Genomic DNA, 24,113 nt, shown 5'->3' on the forward strand with positions numbered 1-24,113 from the left:
CAAATCAAAGTTTTCCCATTTCTCAAGTATTTGAATGCCTCCTCCAACTCTGTCACCCAGGCTGAGCAGATGCAGGGGCACGGCATGCCCAACGACTGTATGCGAAACTTTGACGCCCTCTCCATCCTCATCTTCACCCCCCGGTCCTCGATCGTTGGCCTCTTTCTTTTTTGTTTTCGCGATATTCAAAATTGAATGTACATATGAAAAAAAAAGCGGTGGCCATCTTCTACCAGAACATCATATGTATGCAACGAAGATGCCAGGCATACATGTCCTTCTTGTAACACATCCATATTACCGGCTTCTGGTGACCGGAGCAGTGCCCTGAGCTGATTTATTACATGTGAAAGTACACGAGCCTCCCCATACACATCACAATGGGTCTTCTCCGCCTGCTCACCGGAGACCCCGGAGATTGAGACCGAGTAGTAGTACAGCCGCCACTTCGCTCGTCTGTTGTTGTGACGCCTGCCCCGGGGGGCTACCCGAAAAGGGGGGGGGGGAGTCTGGAGCTCAGTTGCTGGCGGCTGGACAGCTGAGATCAAGTGCATACATGCCACATTTCATCGTCGGCAAAGACACACCGTTCAAAGTACGGACGTTTTCTGAGTATTTGAATTCTCGCACATGGGGAACTCGCTCATTGTATCGTCGAAGCGACGAGCTGCAAGTCGAGGTGTAACACACTCTCAAGTTCCCCCGTCACGACAAAGCAGCGGGTTCCCCCCTCCCCCCCCCCCCCTCTCTCGTGTGACCATGACCCGCGAGACTGGTTCTATTTCAGACAAGGTTGCTAGAGTCGTACATCTGGGCAAGTCGGGGCCTGGCCGTCGGCGACTTGCTCGGTCATTATACCTCCTTTGCTCCGGTTCGATCCGTCGGCAAGACGAGATGCAGAATGGCTCGGCGTCGTACTTTGTCCAGGTTGACGAGCGGATTGACTCGCCGAGAACGTCATCGTTTTCTCGTTTGGAAACTTTCCCCACAGCTGATTCGCTGCTGTTGCCCAAACTATACACTTCGCCACGATAATAGCTCACTATCCCAGATATCCGGAGGTGAGGTGTAAGCAAGCGAGATGGCATGAATCAATATTCGTCCGTCATGATTGAAATAAGTGAGTCTATGCGTACAGACACACACGCACACACACACACACACATGTATATATATGTATAACAGGAGTCCATTCCATCTTGTTCTAGCTCAGCTTCTCTAAACAAGCAGAGCTTAAACCCCAGATATCTTCTCGTCATGCAGCTCTTAAGACAACTCGCCCGCACCGCCATCATCGTGGCGGGTGCCACGGTCGTTACAGCAGATGTGATTGCCCCAAAAGTCATGATTGTTTCCATGGTTGGTAGCCCCCTTGCTCGCGCTCCCTCCTCTCGTCCGTCAGCACACGCAGCTTTTCGCTAACGTGCGGAAACTCGTCCATCGCGCTCCTCCCCCCCCGTTCATCTAGTTTGCTCCCGAAGCGCACGCATGGAACAGCAACTTTGGCCGCTCCGGGCTCGGCAACCTGTCCTCGGTCAGCGTCCCGGCTCCGGGCCTGTCCATGCTCTTCCCCCTCATCTCGTGCACGCGCGACGCCGCCGTCTGCCACGTCACCGTGGGCGAGGGCGAGGTCAACGCCGCCGCCTCCGCGACGGCGCTGCTGCTCGCGCCCGCGCTCGACCTGCACGCGACGTACTTTCTGCTCAGCGGCATCGCGGGCGCCCACCCGGGGCGCGCGACCCTCGGCAGCGTGGCCCTGGCGCGGTACGCCGTCCAGGTCGGGCTGCAGTACGAGGTCGACCCCCGCGACGCGCCCGACGGCTGGCAGACGGGCTACGTCCCGTTTGGCCGCGACCGCCCGCAGCAGTACCCGAGCGTCGTCTACGGGTCCGAGGTGTTTGAGCTCAACGTCAGGCTGCGCGACGTCGCATACGACCTGGCCTCGGCAGCCGCGCTCGAGAACCATGACGACGACGACGACGACGACGACGAGGGCAAGCGTGTGCGCGCCCTGCGGGCACAGTATCCCGCAGGCACCGCCGCCACTCGCCCTCCCCGCCTCGTCAAGTGCGACGTGACGACGAGCGACGTCTACTTCATGGGCGAGGCCCTCGCGCAGGCCTTTGACCGGACCACCGCCGTCTGGACCAACGGCACGGGCGCGTACTGCATGAGCGCGCAGGAGGACAACGCCATCCTCGAGGTGCTCGTGCGCGGCGCCGCGGACCGCCTCGTCGACTTTTCCCGCGTCGTCCTGATGCGCGCCGGCGCCAACTTTGACCGGCCCCCGCCGGGCGTGCCCCTCGCCGACTTTTTGGCCGAGGCGGCCGTCGTCGCGCCGCAGCAGCCCGGGCAGGGAGTCGCGGCGCGCAGCATGTACGACGCGGGCGTCCGCATCGTCCGGGGCATCGTCGGCGACTGGGACCACACGTTTGCGCGGGGGGTCCCCGCGGACAACTACGTCGGCGACATCTTTGGCACCCTCGGCGGCGACCCCGACTTTGGCACGCCAGCCTTGCGGCTCGAAGCGCAGCGCGCCGCCATGACGGGTCGCGGGCTGAGGCGCTCGAAGAGGCGGATGCGGAGGGAGGTGGTGCCGTCCGAACAGGCCCCGGCCAGAGCGGCACAGCAGCAAGACAGACAGACGAGACAGGCTCTTCGGCGAGGGCGCAGAGAGATGGATGTGGTGGCGAATGCCAAGATGTGAAACATTTTTAATCGAGAAAATCGTAACACGTACACAGTTCTCGGTATATACTGTCATATTTGCATTTTCATTATCATAATATACCGGCTCCGGCGCCCTTCATGAGTTCATATCGCTTCGTTCAACTTGTCACTATTAACGCTCCACCGAAACCGAAACCGAAAAAGAATAAAAAACACAACTTGATCGTGTCACCGAACCAGCCGACATTGTAAGACGTAAAAATAAGAGTTGCGAAACGTGCGAAAAAGGGCGTAGCCTAAGCGACGTCCTGCCCCCCCTGCCCTGCGTATTCCGATCAGCAAACAAGTGACTCACCGTTCCCGGGCGTGCAACCCATCATTTAGAGAAACAAAGGGCTTCTACCAATCCGACCATTCCTGACGAGGACCATGGATGCACAGGGCATCCCAGCGGCCTGCCAGCCACAGCGTGGCAAAGTGCAACGCGAGGAGCACGGCAAAGGTGCCACGGGCTTGAAACAGCCCGCCAACATGGTAGTGGTGCCTGCCGCTCACTCGGCTGACATGGCTCAGGGGCGACGAGGCAAAGAGCAGCTCGAGCGCGGCGACGATGAGCAGCGGCGCACTCACCTGGAGGCTCGCCACGTACGGCCAACACGGCCGCGCGAGCGTCGCCGTTTTCACGACGAAGACGACCAGCTGAAAGGCGTACACAAGTGACTGGGTCTCGACTCCCGTGGCCTGGCACGCATGATAGAGTCCGACGGAGACGCGGTGCTCCAGCTCTGCCCAACGACTGCGCGGCGGGGCGAGCAGGAGTGGTGTTGTTGGCGTGCGCTGATGGTGGCGGCGGCGGTCGTCGGGGGACACGCGTCGTGGCGGAGGGGCCAGGGCGCTGGTGGCAGTCGGTGTTGCAGATTCATCCTCGTAACCATTGACCTCTCGGTGGGAGACTGTGAGAGACTGTTGGATCACCTGGTCGTCGGCAAAGTCCAGCGACGCATTCACGCCCGGAGCCTCTGACGTGGCCCAGGGTGAATCCTCGTCCAGCCGAGAGCCTCGGTTCGCGTTTGGTGTTACCTCTGGACAATTGAGGTCAGCAGACGAACATTTCCGGATGCAGCTCTCGCCCGTACATACCTGGCACTGGTGTTCCCGGCCCGGCTGGCGAGTCGAGATTCTGTACTCGGCTCCCGCGAATGCCCGCCAGCACTGGGTTGGTCCGGTCTGGGCGTCCCAGGGGCTCAAAGTTGGTCTCGCTCTTCATCGCGTTCAGCACATCATTTGCGCTCGGTCTTTCCGCGGGGTCAAGAGACAGCAGCTTCTTGAGTAAGATGTACAACTTGGCCGGTAAGTCGGGCCTTTCGCGTCGCTCCTCTTTGAAACCCTTCCAGTCTGCAATTTCGGCACGCAGCAGTTCCACATCTTCCAGTTCTTCCTGAATAGCATTGGCGCTGCGATAGGGTAGTTTTCCAAAACACATAAAGTACAAAATCATGCCTAGCGAAAACATGTCCGACTTTGTGGTAAAGTTGCCATAGAGCCCTGTCGCCGGGTCCAGCTTAAGAACTTCCGGGGCGCAGTACGAGATGGTACCCGTGGAACCGGTCGATTTCCTGGCGGCATTCTCCACCTGAACCTCACCGAAATCACTGATCAAGCATCTGAGGGTCGAGTTCTCCCGGTGTAGTAGGCAATTGCTGGGTTTTAGGTCGCGGTGGATGTATTCGGAGGCATGGAGATACGCCACGCCGGACGTCACGTCTTTGAACAGTGAGTAGATTTCATCGAGCGCCAGCTGGGATTTATTTCCCGTCAGATTTTTGGGCGGCTCGGGCTGGCCTTTTGAACGGCGCCGCATCTGAGCTTTGAGCTCCTCCTTGGTCGTCTGCGTCGGGGCCTCACCGACCACATGATACTGTAGGTCGCCGCTGTTGCAGTATTGCTGCAGAATGAATGCGCAGGCGACTGGCGGACCGAACATGCTCAGACGCACGTCTTCCAACCACACATGTCGATAGGAAACGAGGTTCGGGTGCGAGAGCTTCGCCAGCAGCTCGACCTCAACCAGGGCCTTTTCGAGCCATTCGTGGTCGTCGCCCACAGGCACTCGCTTACACGCAAAGTGCCCGAGATTGTATCCGTCAATCTCGTGCCGCACGAGCAGGACGACTCCCTTGCCGCCTTTCCCCAGCACGCGCTCCTCGACGAAAAAACTCTTGAGGTAGTTGGGGCTGAAAGCCTCGCGACGGATCCTACTGCCCCTCCGCTGTGGTTGCTCGGGCGGTTCCAGGTCCTCTTCTTCATCCAACACCTCCGGCGAGCGGAACCGGCCAGGGCCGCCATCGTAATCGGGTCGTGGCAGCGACCGTACCGGGCTCTGAGAGGCTCGTCCGGCGGCGGGCAAGAAGTTGTAATTGCCACGGCGCAGCATGCGAAAGTATTCGGGGTCGACAAAGGACTCATCGGCCGCCTCGTACGGCCGATCGTAGGCATCATAGGACGCAGAGGCCGAGGCCTGCGGTAACGGCTGATGGCAAGACGGACATGCTTTGCCGCGAATCTCCAGGCGCTGGGAGTCGGGGTTTCGGACGACAACAGCGTTGCGATGGCGACTGTAGGCGGTATAAGCGGCGGTTAGTTGGATGCTTCTGGGTGACGCAGCCTTGGATGAGGGAGCGAATGGTTGGTGGCAGCATACAGGACTACTTCACGGCCCTCGCGAGGGTGGAATGGAATTAGGGACATGACGTCGGCGGGTCGAAGCTAGAGCTCTAACGAAGTGGTGCGTCCACCATCACCAGCCGTTTGAGAGGAAATATGGTGCAACACTGGCCCATTCGTCTATCGCATGAGGTAAAGCAGCAAGGAATTATGGTCGACGGATCAAGCTTGAGGGGATTTTCCAAAGATGTTGGACGATGTTGCCGTGGACGCGATTGTGGCAAAAGGTGGGGGAGCTGCAAGGGCGGAATCTGCTTTCTAGGTAGCGAGGCGCTGATGCTGCGATCAAGGTCCAGCTCAGTTTCCCCACAACAAGACGGCTTGGATCATTTGCCTTTTGCGGAATCCACGAACAAAATGGGAGCGCTTTCCACGAATAATCCGTTTTGTTGCGTGATGGGAATCGACCCATGCCGACTGACAAAGCGGGGTGATGCTACATTTCTCCGACGTACGACGACAGGCTTGTGACCCGTGTCATGGCAAAAGACTCAAATGCACACGGCAACCGGACAGCAGCAGCTGCATGCGCTGCAAGAAAGTCGGGGGCGACTGCATATTCAGCCCCATATCACGGCCAAATAGACTCCCACACGGCGGTGAATCAGCGTCTTCGTCCGGAACCTCGAACGACTTGACTGGTGCTGCCTGGTTGACTGACTACCCTATATCACAACAAGTTTACGGGGATGGTGTCCTGACGTTTGAATAAGGTGCCCAACATGGCATCGCCATTCTTCCGCAATGAATTGATACAGTGTATTCCATTTGGCGTGGTATGCCATCCGCAGATGCCTACCATGTCTCGCTGCAAGAAATTGAGCAGTACCTTGGGTCTACTGCTGGCGCGACTTTGATCGGTTATATGCTGGACTAAGTGCTCTCCGCGGCGCAACAGCCTGAAGGGACCTATTCCATAATCATGGCAACTGCTACAACTTTGAGTGCCGCCACCAGTAGTACCGAGAATGAACCAGATGGGCACGTTGACTACACCGCTCTCACGCTACTGACTGCATGCCACTTGCGGCTTTCTCGATATTCTTGGCAGTGGCACAAAGCACAGAAAATTGTGGCCAATGCTGTGCTACCTACAGAGCGACCGCAGTTTCTGCTGCCACATCTGCAGATGGGTACTTTTGTGGTGCCGCAGGATAGGATGGCGAGCATGATCCTAACGATGCTCATCGATCAGCAGCAAGGCCTCGTGACGGAAGTGACGAGACTCGAGGAAGATGTACAGCAACGAGCAAGAGACAGCAATGATTCACTGAAGCATATATTTGGCGTGCAAAATACAGTACTGCTGGAGCGGGCTGTTGTCGTGTTGGACGATTTTAAGCAAATGGGTGAGATTCTCGCTCGTGTAGATTTGTTCGGATCTCGGCATCGAACTTGAAGCAGATGTATCATGAGCTCAGGCCGCCGCCGAGTTAGCGAGCTGACATGCAATCTTTTTCTACTTGGAAATCGTCACAACACGCGGTCGAACCACACCAGTGGCGTGTCAGCCGTTTCGTCCCTCATATCCAGACCAAACCTGACGGGAACTCCCTGCCCGTCTAGCTCAAACTGCGCCCTATAGCATCCGAGCGGACGCTTCACCATTGGGTAGTCGTCCATGTAGAGCCACGCGACCCAAAACCTACCCGAGACATGCTGCAAGCGATACGACATGGGATTGCCGAAGCTGTTACCCCTTTGTACGCGCAACATGCAGCCCCCGTCGAGTAGACTAAACAGCGTTGGAGAGTTTGCTGGCCCGTGCCAGGCACAGTCGCGGGATACGGCGACGGTACCGTAACCGTTGTCATGATATGTGCCCAGGAAGCTGTCCATGGGAGGAGGGCCGGGGTCTTGCGGCGCGCTGACGAGGCTCGGGTAGTACAGTCGCGGACATGTGTTGAGGTTGTACTCGGCTTTGCTTTTATATTTGTTATACCTGGAGGAGCGCGGTGAGTGAAATGTTACTTTTGTGACGTATGGCGAGCTCTTACGCGACTTGGGGATCAAAACGCTTGCTCGGGTCAACATTGAAGTAGTCGTTCATCACCCTTGCCGTAACTGCATCCAGCGAGGCCAATGAATTTGTGTTCATCATGGCGACGTATGCAAACTTGCGGCCCGGCACGAAGAGCATAAAAGAGACCATCTGGTTGACGTAGCCAGAGTGGTACCAGACTGGCTCGTTCTCGAAAACACCCACGTTCCAGCCAAGAGCGTAATTGACTTGCCCCGCAAATGCCGAATCCAAAACGTCGACGCCCTCATCTACGACCATGTGCGGCTTTTTGATCGTTGCATAGCCGTCCTTGGATATGGGGCCCGACTCGTCCAGCATGTGCCGGAGGTATCTGGACCAGTCTTGCACCGACGAGATGGCCATGCCCGCGCCTGCGAGGTTCGATTCGTCGTGCTGGGGCATGGTGTACAGAGTGTGCGTGTCATTGTCCCAGTAGAAAGAGGCCGCGAGGTCCTCTCCGCTTGCGAGCGCGTCGCCCGGATGCAGATACGTGTGGAACATGCCCATCGGCCGCCAGAGCCTGTCTCTGAGAAAGCAGGCGAGCGATGTGCCGGCCAGTCTCTCGACGAGATGGCCCATGGTGCCAAACATCATGTTGTTGTACTGCCACTTGGCACGCGGCTCGGCAGACACGGGCAGGTGACGGAAGCGACGGATCATCTCTCCAGTGTCGTTGTGGTACGGACCCGACAAGTCATGTCTGGGGTATCCAGTCCGGTGGCAGAGGGCGTCTGTGATGGTGATGTGGTCCGTGGCCCATTGGTCGGAGAGAAGGAATTCAGGCAGGAGCTCAGAGACTGGCGTGTCCCATTTGACGGGAGATGAAGAGTTGGCAGTGTCATCAACAATAATGGAGAGCGCGGCCGCCGTGTTCGACTTTGTCATGCTCCCGCAGAAGAACAAAGTAGACGGCGTCACGGAGCGGCGGTCCTCTGACGAGTAGCCGTAGCCCTGTTAAAGAAGCATTCAGACATACATTTTTTGTCACATTGTTTGTCACAGGAGATTGACTACCACTCACCTTGGACCATGTATTGTTGCCATCGATTATGGAGATGGCCATACCCGGCACATTTCCGCTACTCATCTGCGCTCGCACAAACTCCTCAAACTCGGCAGTCACGATTGGCACGCTGCCCGCTCCAATCTCGACGACGGGTGCGGCGAGGGCGCCAGCGGCGAGGGCGAGGTGCGTCGCCGACCTCACCGCCCAGCAGCGAGGAGAAGAAGCGTGTTTACGGAGGAGCCTCATCTTGACAAGGCATCCCACGTGGAAATGCAAGTCGGCTGGCCGGCCTCGATTGGAAATAAGCAAAGCCCAAAAAGGGAGGGATACTCCCCGTTGCGCAATCACTGACAAGTTTGCTAGTGCAAAGCAAGTTTGGCGAAGACGAGGGAATTTGCCCAGCAGTTGAAGCTGATGACTATCTGGCTTATCGCGATTGGTGCGGCTCTCCCCCCTTCTCCGCGCGGTCGCAGCAGACGTACGTGACAGCAGAGTGGCTGGTCGTAGTCCTCCTCCCTTTGTAGAGTTCCCTTTTGTAGAGGGCCATTACTTACTTGCACACTTGCATGGGATAAGTAGTACGTGGCATGTAAAGCGTTGGCGGACAGGGGCGGTTCCCGTCCTCGTACTGTGGCCAACAGGCGGGAACTACGTGTAGCGTGGGTTTCCCCAGCGGCGGCGTCTAAGAAGCAATACCACGGCGTTCTCGATTTCTCATTTCAGCGACGAATCGTGGGAGCAGCGAAACGGACGCCCGCTGTCGCAGCTCTTGTCCAGCGCTGTTAGTGACAGGATTTGCTAATCTGTAAACGGTTAAGATTGTTGATCTCGTATGTGGCCCGCTGACAAAGTGTCTCCGCCTTTGTTGTGATGACAATCCACGAGGGAATTTTGGCCAAACAGGAATGACATGTTCGGACAATCAAGCTGCCAGGCCGATTGTCAAGAAGAGCGTATTGAACATTGAGGTTGAGCATAGAGAGCCCAAGGCGGGCGGTGGCCCGGCTCCCGGTGTCACCATTCACCGGGACCTCCAGTTATGTATTAGTTAGTGACAAAACGTTTCGGTGGATACTTGGGGAAGCAAGATGGCTCGGAGCTCCGGGGGGGAATTGACAAGCCATCATCAATGCAATTAGGGATGAGTCTCTGCGAGTAGGCAAGAGGAGCAAGTTGGATTCTAGGTACTGCAAATCCCCTCACGACACCGTATTGTATCAGCATAAAACGCAGGGCAGATGGAACTGGATCTCTCTCTAATCTAGCTGGGAGAAGGGATGCGTTGCGGTAATGCGTGCGGGCGTTGTGGCGGCCGCAGCAGAGCCGCCTTAATTTTTAGACCAAATCTCACGAGGTTCGATTGCTGGGTACTAAACTCGTGTACCGGTAATCAACAAGTGTAATTTGCTTCGAGCAGCCCGAGACAAGAATCCAGCCACAAGCTCGTTGGCAGGCCCGGCCCTTGCCGGCTATCGCCCCCGGCCTTGGTTAGCCACGAGGCTGATACACTGACCAAGTCGACGCCCTCGGGCCAGCCTCGTGGTTTCATTATTACCGGCCCAGTGTGCTTTGTATTATTCTTGCTTCGTACTTGTACGGAGTACAGATTCAGGCAAGGAAATGTACGAGACCCATGGAAGAGTGCCGCTCATGATCCCACCGTGACAATGAGGCTGCTGGAGGCTTTTGCTGCCCACACCTTTTATGATTCCGGCTCCGAAGATCGCCCTCGTTTCGCCCCCATTTGACAATGCGAATCCGCGTATTTGACTTGGCTTGCGCCCACGACTCCACTGTTGCGCCCGGCCTCAAGCTAGGGGGGGAAGCGAGAGCGTTGCCTCGCATCTCCTTTCGTCCAAAGCCACGTTTGGCTGAAAGAGGATGTGATTCCCTAGTTACTTGCTTGTACTTATTACCACGCCTTCTTCCGCGGCGCTCGCACCATCCCCCCCCCTAGCCTTGTTTGCGCCAACGCTCGCATTCGTATATCGACTCGGCCGGAACAAGACTGCATCTGCGGAGTAGTATTCCCCTTGTTACCCCGCGGAACTGGCAGCCATGACAAGCCGCCCAAGTACGGCGCTGAGTTTTTTTTTTTTCGTCAAGTGCGCAGAGTTGTGGTTGTTGAAAACATCATCTCTTTTAAACGCATCTTAGACTCTGGAGTGTGATGTGACAGTCTTGCTCCCTGATCGAGGCACTGGGGCAGAGACTAAGAGGAGGAGGGGGAGGAGGAGGAGGAGGAGGAATAGAAAGAGGAAGGTCAGGATTAGATGCAGCAAAACCGACGGGCCATTTCATCCCACGTCAGGCATGGGGAATGTCTCCTTGTTTATTAGCCAGCAAGCCCGCACCACACAGACTCGGCCCGCGCACATCTTTTGCCGTCACGTCGCAAAATAATCAAGGCGAACCAGTGTGCCAGCCCTTTTGAATTTCAGTATCCGTAGTTAGTAATTGCATGTATCCGCCCCCCTCCTTTCTCTCTCTCTTCCCATGTATTATCATCATCCCCGGCCCAACACCTCTCTGGCCTCGAATTTGTGGACAACCATACATGAGTGGTTGACGAGCAATCGTCTTTTGTAGTTGGCCACTCTGCTCCGTTTCCCAAGTCTCTTTTGGGCGGGCGGCCATCTACCGAGGCAGCAGAGGTTACAAGGAGGTTTGGTTGGTTATCGGCGACTCTTCTTCTTCCTTCCTTGCTTCTTTCTTTCTTTTTTTTTTCTTTTGGTGGAGCTCGCTTGTGATCTCCCGACGCGCAAAAGCAGTAAAAGAAGCGAACTTTTTCCAAGATTGGTCTTTTCGGTAAGTAAAATCAAATCGTCGCAGGCGGCGTGACGATGCCCCTCGCATCTTGATTAGGGCATCTGAGAAACAGACAACAGCCTGCCAAGACATCTTTCCAAGCGGCATTCGGTCTGACCAAAAAAATTTGCCAAAATCAGCAATCTATAAGCCAAAGAAGAAGAAAATAAAAACTTGTCGAGTTGGTGGCCGCTGTCCGCCTTGCTTTGCTTGCTTGCTTGCGCGAACCCCGTGTCTCAACATGCCGTCGTCACCCGGCCAAGTTGACCGGCGCAACGATGCCTCTCTGGCCACGACGACCGACGACTCGGCCACTGAGATGAACGTGGACGAAAAGGCAACCGCCGACGATCAGCAGCAGCAGCAGCAGCAGCAGCGCGCGGCAACGAAAGTCGGCGTGGACGACTACGACTACAAAGACGGGCCCGGCAAGAGTGAGCCCACGGTGCAGCAGATGGACCGCATCACCACCACCACCACCGGCATGCCGCCGCCGCTGGGTGTTGATGATGGCAACGTCGTCTTCTGGGACGGCGACGACGACCCGCAGAACCCGTACAACTGGAAGAACTGGGTCAAGGTCTTCAACTGCGTCCTCATCAGCGCCTTGACGTTTGTCACGCCTCTTGCGTCTTGTATGTTTACTTTGACCAAACCACCACAGCCCCCTCTCCTCTTGTCCGCTCTCACTCTTGTCCTCGATTATTGTTCTCTCACCATTCTTGCATCTCTCACTGTCGTCCTCTTTCACTGATCTCGTCTCTCATTTGTTGTCTTGACCCCCTCACGGCTCTCATCTCCCACCTCTGTCACCTCAGCTCGAGCTTCACATCTCCATCTCTCGCTAATCAAATCCACAAGCCATGTTCGCGCCCGGCGTGCCCAACCTGATGCGCGAGTTCAAGTCGTCGAGCGAGGAACTCGCCGCCTTTTGCGTCTCCGTCTACATTCTCGGCTTCGCGGCCGGTCCCATGCTGTTTGCGCCCCTGTCGGAGCTCTACGGGCGGACGCGCATCTATCACATTGCCAATGTTGGCTTTATCGGTAAAGTCGTTTCCCATGCTCTCCATCTCTCTCTCCCTCTCTCTCCCTCTCTCCCTCTCCTTCTCACTCATCTCTCTCACTCACTGACACACATCACCAACACCCCATACACAGCCTTTCTCATCGGCTGCGCCCTCGCCCCCTCGCTCGACGCCCTCATCGTCTTCCGCTTCCTCTCGGGCGTCTTCGGCTCGTGCCCCGTGACCAACGGCGGCGGCAGCATCTCCGACATGGTCACGCAGCGGCACCGCGGCGCCGCCATGGCCGGCTTCTCCGTCGGCCCCCTGCTGGGCCCCATTGTCGGCCCCGTCATCGGCGGCGTCGTCGCCGACCGCCTCTCCTGGCGCTGGGTGTTTTGGATCCTCGCCGCCGTCTCGGCCGTCGTCTCGTCCCTCTTCGCCCTCCTCGCCCGCGAGACGTACGCGCCCGTCCTCCTCGAGCGCAGGGCCGCCCGCCTGCGCAGGCTCACCGGCAACCCGGCCCTCCGCTCCAGGCTCGACCCGGGCCCCGCCGCCACCCCGGCCACGCTCTTCGCCCGCGCCATCCTCCGCCCGTTCAAGATGCTCGCCCTGTCGCCCATCTGCGCCATCTGCAACGTCTTCGTCGGCGTCGCCTACGGCTACCTCTACATCATGTTCACCAGCATCACCCCGCTCTTCCAGCGCCAGTACGGCTTCGACAGCGTCCACGCCGGCCTGGCCTTTCTCGGCCTCGGCGTCGGCTCCCTGTTCGGCGTCGCCTACTTTTCGTCCGCCAGCGACCGCTATATGAAGAAAAAGGCAAAGGAGGCGGCGGCGGCATCTCACGAGGATGGTGTTGACGCCGAGGCGGAGGAGGAGGAGTTGGCTCGCCGGAGGCCCAGCGTCAGCGCCATCAAGCCCGAGTACCGCCTGCCGCCCCTGCGAGCCGGCGCCGTGCTCCTTCCCGTTGGGCTCTTCATCTACGGCTGGACGGCGCAGTACAAGGTGCACTGGATCGTGCCTATCATCGGAACGGCCATTATGGGTGTTGGGAACCTTATTATCTTTATGGTATGCTTTCGTTCTTCTTCCTTCTTTCTCTCTTTCTCTCTTCTTCTCCTTTGTCTCTTCCTCTTCCTCTTCCCTGTAAATTTCGCCGAAAACGACCCTTTTTTCTTTCCATCTTTTTTCTCAACCTTCTCATCTTCTTTACCGACACTTGGCCCTTTCTTCTTTCCTCTAACTCCCCGACGCAGTCGCTTCAGCTCTATCTCGTCGACACCTTCACCATCTACGCCGCGTCGGCCCTGGCCGCCAACTCGGTCGTGCGGTCGCTCCTCGGCGCCGTCCTCCCGCTCGCGGGCGGGCCCATGTACGCCAAGCTCGGGCTGGGCTGGGGCAACAGTCTGCTGGCCTTTATCGCCGTGGCGCTGATTCCGGTGCCGTGGCTGTTTATGCGGTACGGCGAGTTTTTGCGCAAAAAGTTTGCGATACACAACCTGTATCAAGAGTAGTTTTTCCGCGAAAAAAAAAAAGAAATAAAACAAAGCAAACGCTGGTAATTTGGTATCAATTTAGCAATTCATTGATGTGCTGTTTTCTATAGAATGCGAATCAATGCGGCGCTGACGCTGCTTCCAGAGCTGCACTACACGCTCCTTTCGGTTTTGGTCGACATTGTATGGCCAACTTGTTCTCTCTATCCTTGCTGATTTTGGTGTGTCAAATCATGTCCTTGATTACGTTACAAAGGAAACAAAAAAAAAATCCCAATTCTTTTGTGTTTCTGCTCATTTCCATCATCATTTGCCATCTTTTTTTGTTGGGGCATTTTACATCTCGCCGATGCCGAGGTGCTCAGGCTCGGCGCGGACAATGCGTAGAGTGTTGGTGTTGCCCATGCCGCCCTTCCAGCCCTGGACGACGACGACGGTGTCGCCCGTGGTCAGGGTGCCGAGCTGGAGAGCCTGGCTGACGGCCCACTTGATGCGCTTGTCGACGTCCTCCTGCCAGTTGACCTTTGTAAAGTCGGGCTTGGCTTCGGGGAAGAGGAAGGGGTAGACGCCACGGTAGAGGTGGGCGAAGCGCGAGGTGGTGGCGTTTCGGGTAATCATGAAGATGGGGCAGACGGGGCGGTACTTGGAGAGGAGGCGAGCAGACTCGCCCGAGGTGGAGAGGACAATGATGCCACCGGCGCCGAGGTCGAGGGAGGCGCGGACGGCGGCCATGGCGCACGACTCGACGGTGCGGACGGGACGCTTGACAAGGCTGCACATCTCCTCAAAGTGGGAGACGTAGGGGATGGTGTTTTCAGCCTTGAGGCAGGCCTCGTGCATCTCGCGGACGGCCTCGGCGGGGTAGCTACCCTTGGCGGTCTCGCCCGACAACATGACGCAGTCGGCGCCGTCGGTGATGGCGTTGCCAACGTCGCTAATCTCGGCGCGGGTGGGGCGGGGGTTCTTGATCATGGACTCGAGCATCTGGGTGGCGCAGATGACGGGCTTGCCAGCCAGGTTGCACATGGCAATCATCTTCTTCTGGGCGGCAAAGACCTCGGCGGCGGGAATCTCGATGCCGAGATCGCCACGGGCGACCATGACACCGTCCGTCTCGGCGAGAATCTCGGGGAAGTTGTTGAGACCCTGGCGGTTCTCAATCTTGGCAATGATTTGGATGCCCTGACCCTCGGGGCCGAGGACGGCACGGATGTCCTTGATGTCCTGTCCGGAGCGGATGAAGGAGGCAAAGACCATGTCGACATTGTTTTGGACACCAAACTTGAGGTCGGCCTTGTCCTTTTCGGACAGGGCGGGGAGATCGACATCGGTGTTGGGGAGGTTGACACCCTTGCGGGAGGAAATGAAGCCGTTGTTGCGAGCGCGGGCCTCGATGGTCTGATCGTCCTTGATGGAGAGGACATCAAAAGCGAGGACACCATCGTCGACGTAAATGATGCGGCCAGGCTGGATGACCTTTGTGATGTTCTTGTAGTCGACGTACCTGGAGGGAGGTTGGGTTAATCATTGGGATGGTTTTGGGGAGGAGACGAGGTTGGAAGCGAGTCGGTTTAAAGGAAATGAGAGAGCCGGTTCAAAGGGAATTGGAGGCAGAGAGAAAGAGAAACAAGGACCGGAGAGAGAGAGAGCTTGAGCTTGAAGCTTGAAGCTCGGAGGGAGACAATGTGTAGAGGGGCGGCAAGGCGAGGAAGCTTACATGTTTTCAGTGTCGCAAGCCGTCTTGTACTTGTCATCGGTGGTGATGTTGATGATGGCACCAGCAGCAATGGGCAGATCGGCATCGTCCTTGGTGTTGCCAGTGCGGATCTCGGGTCCCTTGGTGTCGAGAGCAATGGCGCAGGGGCGGCCGGGGTGAGTGGCGACGGCCTGGCGGGCATTGTCAATGACGGACTGGTGGTACTCGTAGGAGCCGTGAGAAAAGTTCATGCGGACGACGTTGAGGCCGGCATCGCGGAGACGGTTGATGGCGTCGACCGAGTTGGTCTTGGGGCCAATGGTGCAGATGATGGAGGAGCGGCGGTAGTTGTGCTGGGGGCTGTAGGCGGTGTCGAGGGAGGAGAGCCAGGCGAGGCGACCGCCGCCGACGTCGAGATGATCCTGAGCAGTAGCAGCCATGAGGGAAACGGAGCGTTGACGCTTGGCCAGAGGTTGAGGCATGATGAAGAAGGGAAAGGGAAAAGGGAGGAGAAGAAGGAGGGGAGGAGGGGAGGGACAAGAGAGAGAGAGAGGATCTAGGAAGAAGGGAAATTAATAAAGGGAAAAAAAAAGAGGATAAGAAGAATAATCAAGGAGCTGGGACAGACAGGGTCTAGCAAGGCAGGCAGGCTGGCAAGTAAGACGGTGTGTGCGGTGGAGGAGGAGGAGGAAGAGGAGGGTGAAGAGGGTGAGGAAGAGAGGGTGGATGGTGGGATGGTTGGTTGAGGAGGGGCGGAAGACGAGGAGGAGGAGGGGGGGAGGGGAGGGGTGTCGAGGGGAAAGGCTACGAGAAGGGAAAAAAAGAAGAGGAAAAAAGAGAGACTGACACAGCCAGGGACACGGGGCAGCTTTCAAGTTGGGGCAGTGAATTAATTGAATTAATTGAATTGACAGAATGAGAGAATGCAAGCAGTCAAGGTGCAAGAGTTGGAGGAGGAGGTAGACAGGAAGGATGCTAGGTAGCTGGGTAAGTTGGTACTGATAGTTGGGGGTAGTTGGTGGTGGTTTTTTTTGGGGGGGGGGGGGGGGGGTTGTAGCCGTCTAATTCTACTAATACGAGACCAATTGATGCGACACGTTGCTGGGGAATCGAAGCTCTGGTTGGGGGACGAGAGGATAGGAGGGGGGAGAGAGGGGTTGACGAGTGTCTGGACAAGAAAGGGTTCGTGATTCGTCACGATTCGTTATTGTTTGTGGTTGTGAGACAGGGCCAAGATGGTTGGTGACTTGATGCTTGGGGGTTGCTGGGATATGCTGAAGGAGGTGGTACGAGGTAGTTAGAGAAGCTGGTACCACCAGGAATAAGCAAGCCGCATAATCTGTGCTCTGTACTCTGTACCAAAAAGATAGATGCTGCTGCCTCACCCGAAAAAGAGGAAAATTCAAATAAAAAGGATTTTTAAAAAAACAGAAGCTCTCGTTTTTCGAGATTGAGTGCTGGTTGTCGAGAGTTGGAGAGCGGTTTCGGTCAGGTTGCCCCGCTCTAGCTCTTGCTTTTTAGTGCGTGGCTTGTCTACAGCGAGTCTCACCACCAACATTACCATGACCATGACCTACACAATCATCATTCTCCTTATTCAAGCTCCAATTCCAGTTGCCTGCTCTTTTTTTTTTTTTCCCCTCCAGTCCGCTAGCCAACCCGCTAACTAATAAAGCGTCTGTCAACAAGGGGGAGGGGGAACTGCCCGCCCGCCCCGCCTCACACAAGCCCCTCCCAAGTGTCGCAACTACCAGTAACAGTACAGCATACAGGTACAGACCCAATTCTGGTATCCGTAGATTATTCTACCCTTGGAGTAATTTTTTTCCCTTATCTTTGCCTCGAGATAACAAACCACCAACCAAAAGGCCAAGACCCGCCCAAAAGAAAAAAATAGCCTGCCAAAGAAGGCTATTTTTTCCTCGTGGGTTCGGTGTCTTTTTTTTTTCTCTCGTCTTCAGACGACTGACCCGGCCGTACCGCTGGGCTAGGTAAGAAGGAAAAAAAAGCCGAAAGAAAAAAAACAAGACCAGCCAGAGACTGGCGGTCCGGGCGTGCTTTGCTATGCCCAGTCTTTTCGTCTCCTTCTCTTCTTACTGAGCATGCTGCTTAGCATCTCATGCGTAATATAGACACACACACGTCGTCAGCCTCTGACAAGCCCTGACATGAATCTGTTTGACCCAGTCGGTCCGGTCTGTCGCCTGTCGTCTGTCGTCTCTGTCTTTCTCTCTCTCCTAAGGACCTTGACTCGTCCTCGTCTTCAAGCACTAACCCAAGTTTATTTTTATTTTTCTTTTTTTACCATCCCCCCATTCACAACAATAACCCGCCCACGTCCAACCTCCCCCGTCTCCGGCGCCGGACCTGCCGCAACCCCTTGTACCGGAGCATCGGCCCGCCACTTATCAGTCTCACTCAGCGCCACCCATTCGCCGCCGCCCGCTCGTCCTTCTCTGCTACGTAGTATGACGATAAATATCCCTCAACAATTTCTCGCTCGACATTGGCCAGCCAGCCTTGTAGAGGCAGGCTGTGCGCCATGCCATTACTTGATCCAATTGTCTCACTTTATCCCATCCCCTTTGCCATTCACGATTGAACAAGTTTCTCCATCACGGCCCCTCTCCAACAAGGGACCCCCAGTTTCGCCGAATCGTACGACCGGCCAAGCTTGCCTATCAGTGCAGCTGGGCCAACAGTTCCTGACACACCTGATGAAATCTGCGTCTTTATTAAGATCCCGCCCCATTCTTACCCAAGATTCCATTCTATATTACTCGCCGCAACGGGTCTGTGCCATGTACCTACAGCACAACACTACGTCAGACTGCGACAAAGCACTACTGCCCCCCTTGCCCAACAAGTTTTTTCCTTCTCCTAAGAGTGAAAAAAAGGCAAGTTGCCATCTAAAGCTCTGAGAACAAAGTCGATGAAGCCTCAACACTATACCCTCCCCCATTGTAGTAAATCTCAGTCGTAAACAGTGGTGCTCGGACATGAATAAGGGGAGTAGCCCTGCTCCCTCGCAACAAGGTCTCGTGAACCACCCGTTCAGGCCCTGAAATCTACGATCGGGCCCTCTCCATCGTCTCCAGCGCCAACCCTGGAGCCGTGGTTTCTCTTGTTCCACCGCCGCTGCATCCGTCTCCCGAAACAGTTGAGTGCGAGACCTCTCACCTACCCAAGCAGCCAGCCAGGTAATTGCCGGTTGCCATCGTCCCACACCATCTGCCATGAATCGATATGAAAATACGGGCGTGCCCTCTATTCTATTAATAGAAGAGGTGGAAGATTGCTCTTTAATTCATATCTCTCTACTGGACAGTGAACATTGAGTCTGCCTTCTATATTTATGGAGTTATGAAAACGACGCCTCCCGCCACGCATTGCTCCGAAGCACCCTCGTCCGATTTGGCCGAGCGTCAGGCACGTACATCTTGTGTTGGTAAACATCTTGTTACGTGTATGAAGTCGAATGTAGCAATACAAAGAAAAAAAACCCTCAAGCTGCCATTCTTTCCGCCACGACGGTGTACATCGAGACCCGTCCCGCAGCCACCTTGGCCGTGAAGCTCTCGGCAAAATCGTGCAAGTCCCGCACCGCCGCCGAGACGCCCTCGGGGTACCCCGGAAAGTTGGCCTCGATGTTAAGCTTGAGCATCAGGAACCAGTGGATGAGCTCGGCGTCGGACGGCAGCGCGCGCATGTCCCGTATCCGGAACCCGTTTCCGCGCAGGACCGAGGTGTAGTAGGCCGGCGTTTTGTGGTCCTCGGTGCCGACGCCGCCGCCGCCGCCCTGTACCTCCGCCCCTTGTCCTTCTTCTTCTTCTCTGTACAGGGGATCCGAAAGCAGCAGGATCCCGCCCGGGGCCATGCGCTGCGCGACGCCCGCCACCGACGCCTCAAAGACGGCCGGCAGGCAGTGGAACCACACGCCGCGCACAAAGACAAAGTCGTACGGCGTGGCCGGGTCCGGCAGCTCGCCCACGTCCTGCACGTTGCACTCGTACAGCCGCACCCGGCCCCGGAGCTCCGCCGGCAGCTGGTCCGCGCAGTAGCGCAGCTGCGGCCGGCTGAGGTTGACGGCGTCGATGCGCGGGCAGTTCGGGAACGTCCGGGCCAGGTGCTGCGTCAGCACGCCCCAGCCGCACCCCAGATCCATGATTCTCTTGAGCGGTCGCGGCGACGGCTTCCACGCCGCGTCGTCGTCGTCGTTGTCGTCGTCCTCCACCAGCCCGGCCAGTTGGAGCTGTCGGCGGATGCCACGAAGCTCAGATGGACCGACGGGCCCGGCCCGCGGCCCGGCCGCCAGCTCCTCCTCCGAGAACACGCCCCCGTTGAACGAGAGCGTCTCGCCCAGCACCTTTTGCCACACCTCGGGCGGGTCGTCGTAGTTGACGAGCATCGCCTCCTGGTACGGGTCGGAGTACCCGGACTCGATGACGTGGATCGGCGCTGGTGAACACTCCATTGCTTGCTGCTTTGGCCCCCTTTCTTTTTGTATTTTTTTTCTTGCCCAATGAGTAAATGTCCTGCTACGAGTTTTTATGTTCCTGGTAGAATGAGAGATGCTTGCTTTCTGTAGGCTGGCCGAGGGAACTTGTCCGCGCTGACAGCTTTTGATGCTTTCCCAGTGTCAGTTACGAGGCTCCAACGGATTTGCAACTGGCGCGCAGCAGAGATGTGCGTACGCGAGGCGGCCGTCCCCGGGGCCCGGTGACATCACAAAGCACATGAAGGCGCCTTCGTCGATCATTCGAACCCGGTCTAGATGCGTGCAGGTGCAGATCAAAAGTTCTCTTTTGGCGCGCCAAACAAAGTTGACGTGCGTGCCGTGCGGTAGCGGGCTCGCGAGCAGCTGAGCTGCAGCCTCCGCGACGCCATCATGCACTCAGCTTCCACTCGCCCGCAGAACGCCGCTGCATGCAGTGGGGGCTTCTTTTTTGCCCCCTCTCTCCGTATCACGTATTCGTCAAATCATTTTGTAATGGATTTTATTCACCGTCTCATTGCTGCGACTATACGTATGCGTGCGCCAAGGGGCTGCGAACGGCAAGGTTCCTGTTCCGGTTTCCCGGCAGCGCTCCCTCCGCGAAGGCGAGCTTCAGGCCCCGGCGGAACAGGAGGCACTGGCTGGAGCCGCCGTAGTGGAACGAGCCGAGCTCCTCCCCCTTGGTGATGGGCTGCGGCCAGCCGGCCATGAACTTGGGGAGCACCTCGCACGACGACACGTCGGCGACGCCAATGGCCAGGAAGCACATGAGCCCGACGGGCCCGTCGGCCTCGATGAAGACGACGGCGCGCGTCGCGACGTGGCTCAGGTACACGAGGTTGTACAGCGGCGGCAGGACCGGCTCGCTGCCGAGCCCGTTGGTGGAGCGCTCCGAAAAGTACGTGCCCGGCAGGACCGCGGCGTGGACGACGCGGCCCGACACGGGCGCGCACCAGCGGTGGTACGACGTCGTCATCAGCACCGACTGGTGCACGGTGCCGCCCACGAAGCGCCCGGCCCACGGGTGGCGGCCGAGCATGTCGGAGACGGAGTAGCCGGTCCCCTTGAGCCAGAACTGGTCGACCTCGCGGACCTCGGACTTGATGGCCGCCGGCGTCGCCTCGCACGGGCTCACGACCCACGCCGGCTCGTCCGGGTAGCCCACGGGGCGCAGCCGGTCCACGTCCCGGAAGCGCCGCGTGAAGAAGTCGTCCCAGGAGCGGAACCCCCAGTGCGCCGGGTCGCCGTCCGGGTCGCACGCGAAGAGCTGCGCAAACGTGTACCGCCGGCCCGGGTCGAGGTTGGCGTCCCGCTCCATGGCCGCCACCGCCTCGGGGCTCAGCCAGTGGCCCGGCGCCGTCGTGAGGACGCCGCGCGACCGGCCCGTCGCGAGCAGCCCGTCGCGCCACGCGGCCAGCATCGCCCGGAAGCAGGCGTTGACCTCGCCGTCGAGGAAGAAGGCGTGCCCGCTCGGCGTGCCCATGGGCCAGTCGAGGACGGCCTGGAAGGGCAGGCCCATGAGGCCGATGCCCGCCGCCGCCAGGCTCCACGTCGGCGCGACTTCGGGCACGATGACGCTCAGCAGCTCCAGCATGTGCTCGTAGCCTCGCACGGGGCTCCGCGGCGGCTCCGCCCCGTCGACGCGGTTGTAGGGAATCTTGTTGGGCACCTCCTCGAACATGGCCGACGCCCACATGCGAAGCTGCGCTCTGCCTCGGATCAGATCTCGGAGACTGGCGACGCAAGGGTGAAGGCTGCCCGAGCCGCGGCATGCCCTGCTGTCGACGTCGCGAATGAGATTCTGCAGCCACAAAACGGCCTCATCATGCTGGGACAATGTTCCGACGCCCGGGCTACTCGAGTGCAAACTATTCTGCGGCGTAGAGCATATCATTTTCAGCGTCATTGTTTCAAGACAGAATATGCTCAGTGTTATACTCAGTCCTCAATTTGCCCCGTTTGCCTGTTGAAGCAAGGTTGTTGGTGGAAGCCAGGTTCGCTACGTCAATATTTCTTTTTTTTTCCCTCCTCAACACTACAGCCTCACTACACACTCGACAAACTCAACGGAAAATTCGAAAATGAGCCGGGGTCCGGCCGAAGTGAACGATTGAACGGAACCCCTTCACATGGGCTGGTAGAATCCCGCCCGATAAGCCGGTTTCAGCAGGCAGCTTTGGTACATCAACAGGTAGCTTTGCTCTCTCCTGCATCTGCGTCTGCATCATGCAGCAGCATGCAGTAGCCACGTCATGAGACCTTTTCTGTTTTTGTAGCGCATTGTGCAATCGCTCAGCGTATTTTGCAATCGGTCTGCGACTACTATCGAGTCCAGCATCGCATGGCGGTGTGCTATCGCCGTGGCACTTCTGTGCCGAGGGGGGCGACGTGCGCTTCCAGATCCATGAACTCGTCCATGGCATGACGACTCCTTCCTGTGCAGATCCTAGACTATAGGGAGCCGCAGGGTCCCTCTATAATAAGAGGTGCCTATTGAACTAGGGTCTCTAAGCTTTATTTAGTTACCCCTACCACTGAATTTGCTGCCTGCCGCCTTCACACCATCAGTCAGTACTCGTCTTTCTTTCCACCATCCCCTGCCCCTAAATTACTGATCTATATTTGTTTTGCCAGGGCCATTAACCTCTTTTCTAATGTTTGTTCGAGTCTCTTTGTCATGTAATAGCTTTTCTTAATGCATTAATATATCGTTCTTCCGTTTCCGTGTCTGCAGCGTGAGCCCTGTGCTATTACCTCACGCAGTGACATAGTGCAGCCAGAGAAACCGCTGCATGCTAAGCTAATGTATACTACCTATTCAGCTGCAAACTCTGCATATGGCCTTTACTGTGACAATATCAAGATCTTCCCATGAGCATCGATCATATCATACCAGATAATGCCGGAGGCGGATATCTTGCAAGAGGTGGAAGAATTCTGCAGCACCTAGTCAGAAGAATTGAATAGTTACTCATCCGTCGTCTACTTGTATTATACTTTACGTGTCCCAGCGAGCCCGTCGAATCTCAGCCTCTGGGCACCGTGACATTGCATCAGCGCCTCGAGTAAGACATGTCCGCCCGGCAGCGCAGCAAAACGGGGTGCTGGACTTGCCGCCTCCGAAAGAAAAAGTGTGTCGAGGACGGCCCCCCTTGCACGAACTGCCATCAATTTGGTGTTCTCTGCCATGGCTATGGGCCTCGGCCGACCTGGAAAGACAGAGGCGACTTGGAGAAAGAAGAAGCCAAGAAGATTCGTCGCCATGCTCAAAAGCAACGCACAATATCAATGTCTTCGAGTGGTAGTGTAGAATCAACGACTGTGGAAAGCTCTTCTACCGACCATGTTGGAGTACCCTGCCCGGCAAACCAGACAGATACTACAGTGTCTTGCTCGCCGCCACGACAGACTGCTGACACTGACTTTGGGAACCTTGCAGAGTCTCAACTGGAACGCATCATTGCAGACTTTCCCTTTCCTTTCGACGACGAGACCTGGATGAGTGAGCCAAGTTACAGTATCGCTCCGTGCTTACCGGTTGTGCCGCCTATAACCTCAAGCCACCAATCTCATGTCGGCCTCGGTGTGCTTGAATTTCCACCAAATTCCAGCCATTTTGGTACCAAAGCCCCAGAGTCGGATATACTACTCGTGATGGACTTTATAGAGTCCACATTCAGCCGCCAGTATCTACTATACAGTCCTCCATCAACGCCCCAAAAAACTTCGCTTTTATGTTTGATGCTCCGATCACCAAGCTTTTTCAATGCCTCGCTCAGCATGAGCGCTTATTTCGTGCATCTAGATAATGCTGCAGACTCTAGTGCTAGAGAACTAGCTTTCATCAAGTACCAAAGACATCGAGACTTGGCCATCCGGGATTTCAACACCATCTTTTTGAACGCGCCTTGCGTGCACGCAGAACCTATCATCTGCGGTATGCAGCTGGCCTTGCTAGAGGTCAGTATTGCCTGCTCAGCTGCGATCTCTTCCCCACTGGTCATGAAGCTGAGACGTGACTTCCAGGCTCTCGGGAATAATAAGCAGAGCTGCCAGTTCTACCTTGGCGGGGTGTCGGATTTTCTTGTCGAACAGGAGTCTGTGCTAGGGCAGGTGTTGGACTTTCTGCGCCTTGACCAATCGAATAATTTCTCTGGCGCAGCGTTAAGAGAACGCCATGTTGATTCAGGG

The 24,113-nt window shown here is 56.8% G+C and overlaps 7 protein-coding genes across 7 annotated transcripts; 2 read left to right on the forward strand and 5 right to left on the reverse strand.

Moving 5' to 3' along the window:
- Positions 1–1,257: 1,257 nt before the first annotated feature.
- Positions 1,258–2,707, forward strand: V2A60_000341 (purine nucleoside permease-domain-containing protein; the record flags this gene model as incomplete). The annotated part of the gene is made up of 2 exons (XM_083251712.1): positions 1,258–1,359; positions 1,469–2,707. 2 exons carry the CDS (start codon positions 1,258–1,260, stop codon positions 2,705–2,707), a joined length of 1,341 nt encoding a protein of 446 aa, XP_083107838.1.
- A 362-nt stretch (positions 2,708–3,069) lies between these two features.
- Positions 3,070–5,418, reverse strand: V2A60_000342 (protein kinase IKS1; the record flags this gene model as incomplete). Its single annotated transcript, XM_083251713.1, has 3 exons — positions 3,070–3,752; positions 3,811–5,285; positions 5,372–5,418. 3 exons carry the CDS (start codon positions 5,416–5,418, stop codon positions 3,070–3,072), a joined length of 2,205 nt encoding a protein of 734 aa, XP_083107839.1.
- Positions 5,419–6,867: 1,449 nt separating this feature from the next.
- V2A60_000343 (uncharacterized protein) lies at positions 6,868–8,669 on the reverse strand (the record flags this gene model as incomplete). The annotated part of the gene is made up of 3 exons (XM_083251714.1): positions 6,868–7,336; positions 7,392–8,368; positions 8,439–8,669. The coding sequence occupies 3 exons, from the start codon at positions 8,667–8,669 to the stop codon at positions 6,868–6,870; spliced, it is 1,677 nt and encodes a 558-aa protein (XP_083107840.1).
- A 2,803-nt stretch (positions 8,670–11,472) lies between these two features.
- Positions 11,473–13,749, forward strand: V2A60_000344 (major facilitator superfamily domain-containing protein; the record flags this gene model as incomplete). Its single annotated transcript, XM_083251715.1, has 4 exons — positions 11,473–11,866; positions 12,093–12,275; positions 12,390–13,306; positions 13,492–13,749. The coding sequence occupies 4 exons, from the start codon at positions 11,473–11,475 to the stop codon at positions 13,747–13,749; spliced, it is 1,752 nt and encodes a 583-aa protein (XP_083107841.1).
- A 318-nt stretch (positions 13,750–14,067) lies between these two features.
- On the reverse strand, positions 14,068–15,909 carry V2A60_000345 (pyruvate kinase CDC19; the record flags this gene model as incomplete). The annotated part of the gene is made up of 2 exons (XM_083251716.1): positions 14,068–15,235; positions 15,449–15,909. 2 exons carry the CDS (start codon positions 15,907–15,909, stop codon positions 14,068–14,070), a joined length of 1,629 nt encoding a protein of 542 aa, XP_083107842.1.
- Positions 15,910–18,932: 3,023 nt separating this feature from the next.
- On the reverse strand, positions 18,933–19,901 carry V2A60_000346 (SAM-dependent methyltransferase; the record flags this gene model as incomplete). The annotated part of the gene is made up of 1 exon (XM_083251717.1): positions 18,933–19,901. The coding sequence occupies one exon, from the start codon at positions 19,899–19,901 to the stop codon at positions 18,933–18,935; it is 969 nt and encodes a 322-aa protein (XP_083107843.1).
- Positions 19,902–20,448: 547 nt separating this feature from the next.
- On the reverse strand, positions 20,449–21,828 carry V2A60_000347 (uncharacterized protein; the record flags this gene model as incomplete). The annotated part of the gene is made up of 1 exon (XM_083251718.1): positions 20,449–21,828. One exon carries the CDS (start codon positions 21,826–21,828, stop codon positions 20,449–20,451), a length of 1,380 nt encoding a protein of 459 aa, XP_083107844.1.
- Positions 21,829–24,113: the final 2,285 nt, after the last annotated feature.

Source organism: Cordyceps javanica, chromosome 1, assembly GCF_051103115.1.
Source record: "Cordyceps javanica chromosome 1, complete sequence".
Classification (NCBI taxonomy): Eukaryota; Fungi; Ascomycota; class Sordariomycetes; order Hypocreales; family Cordycipitaceae; genus Cordyceps; species Cordyceps javanica.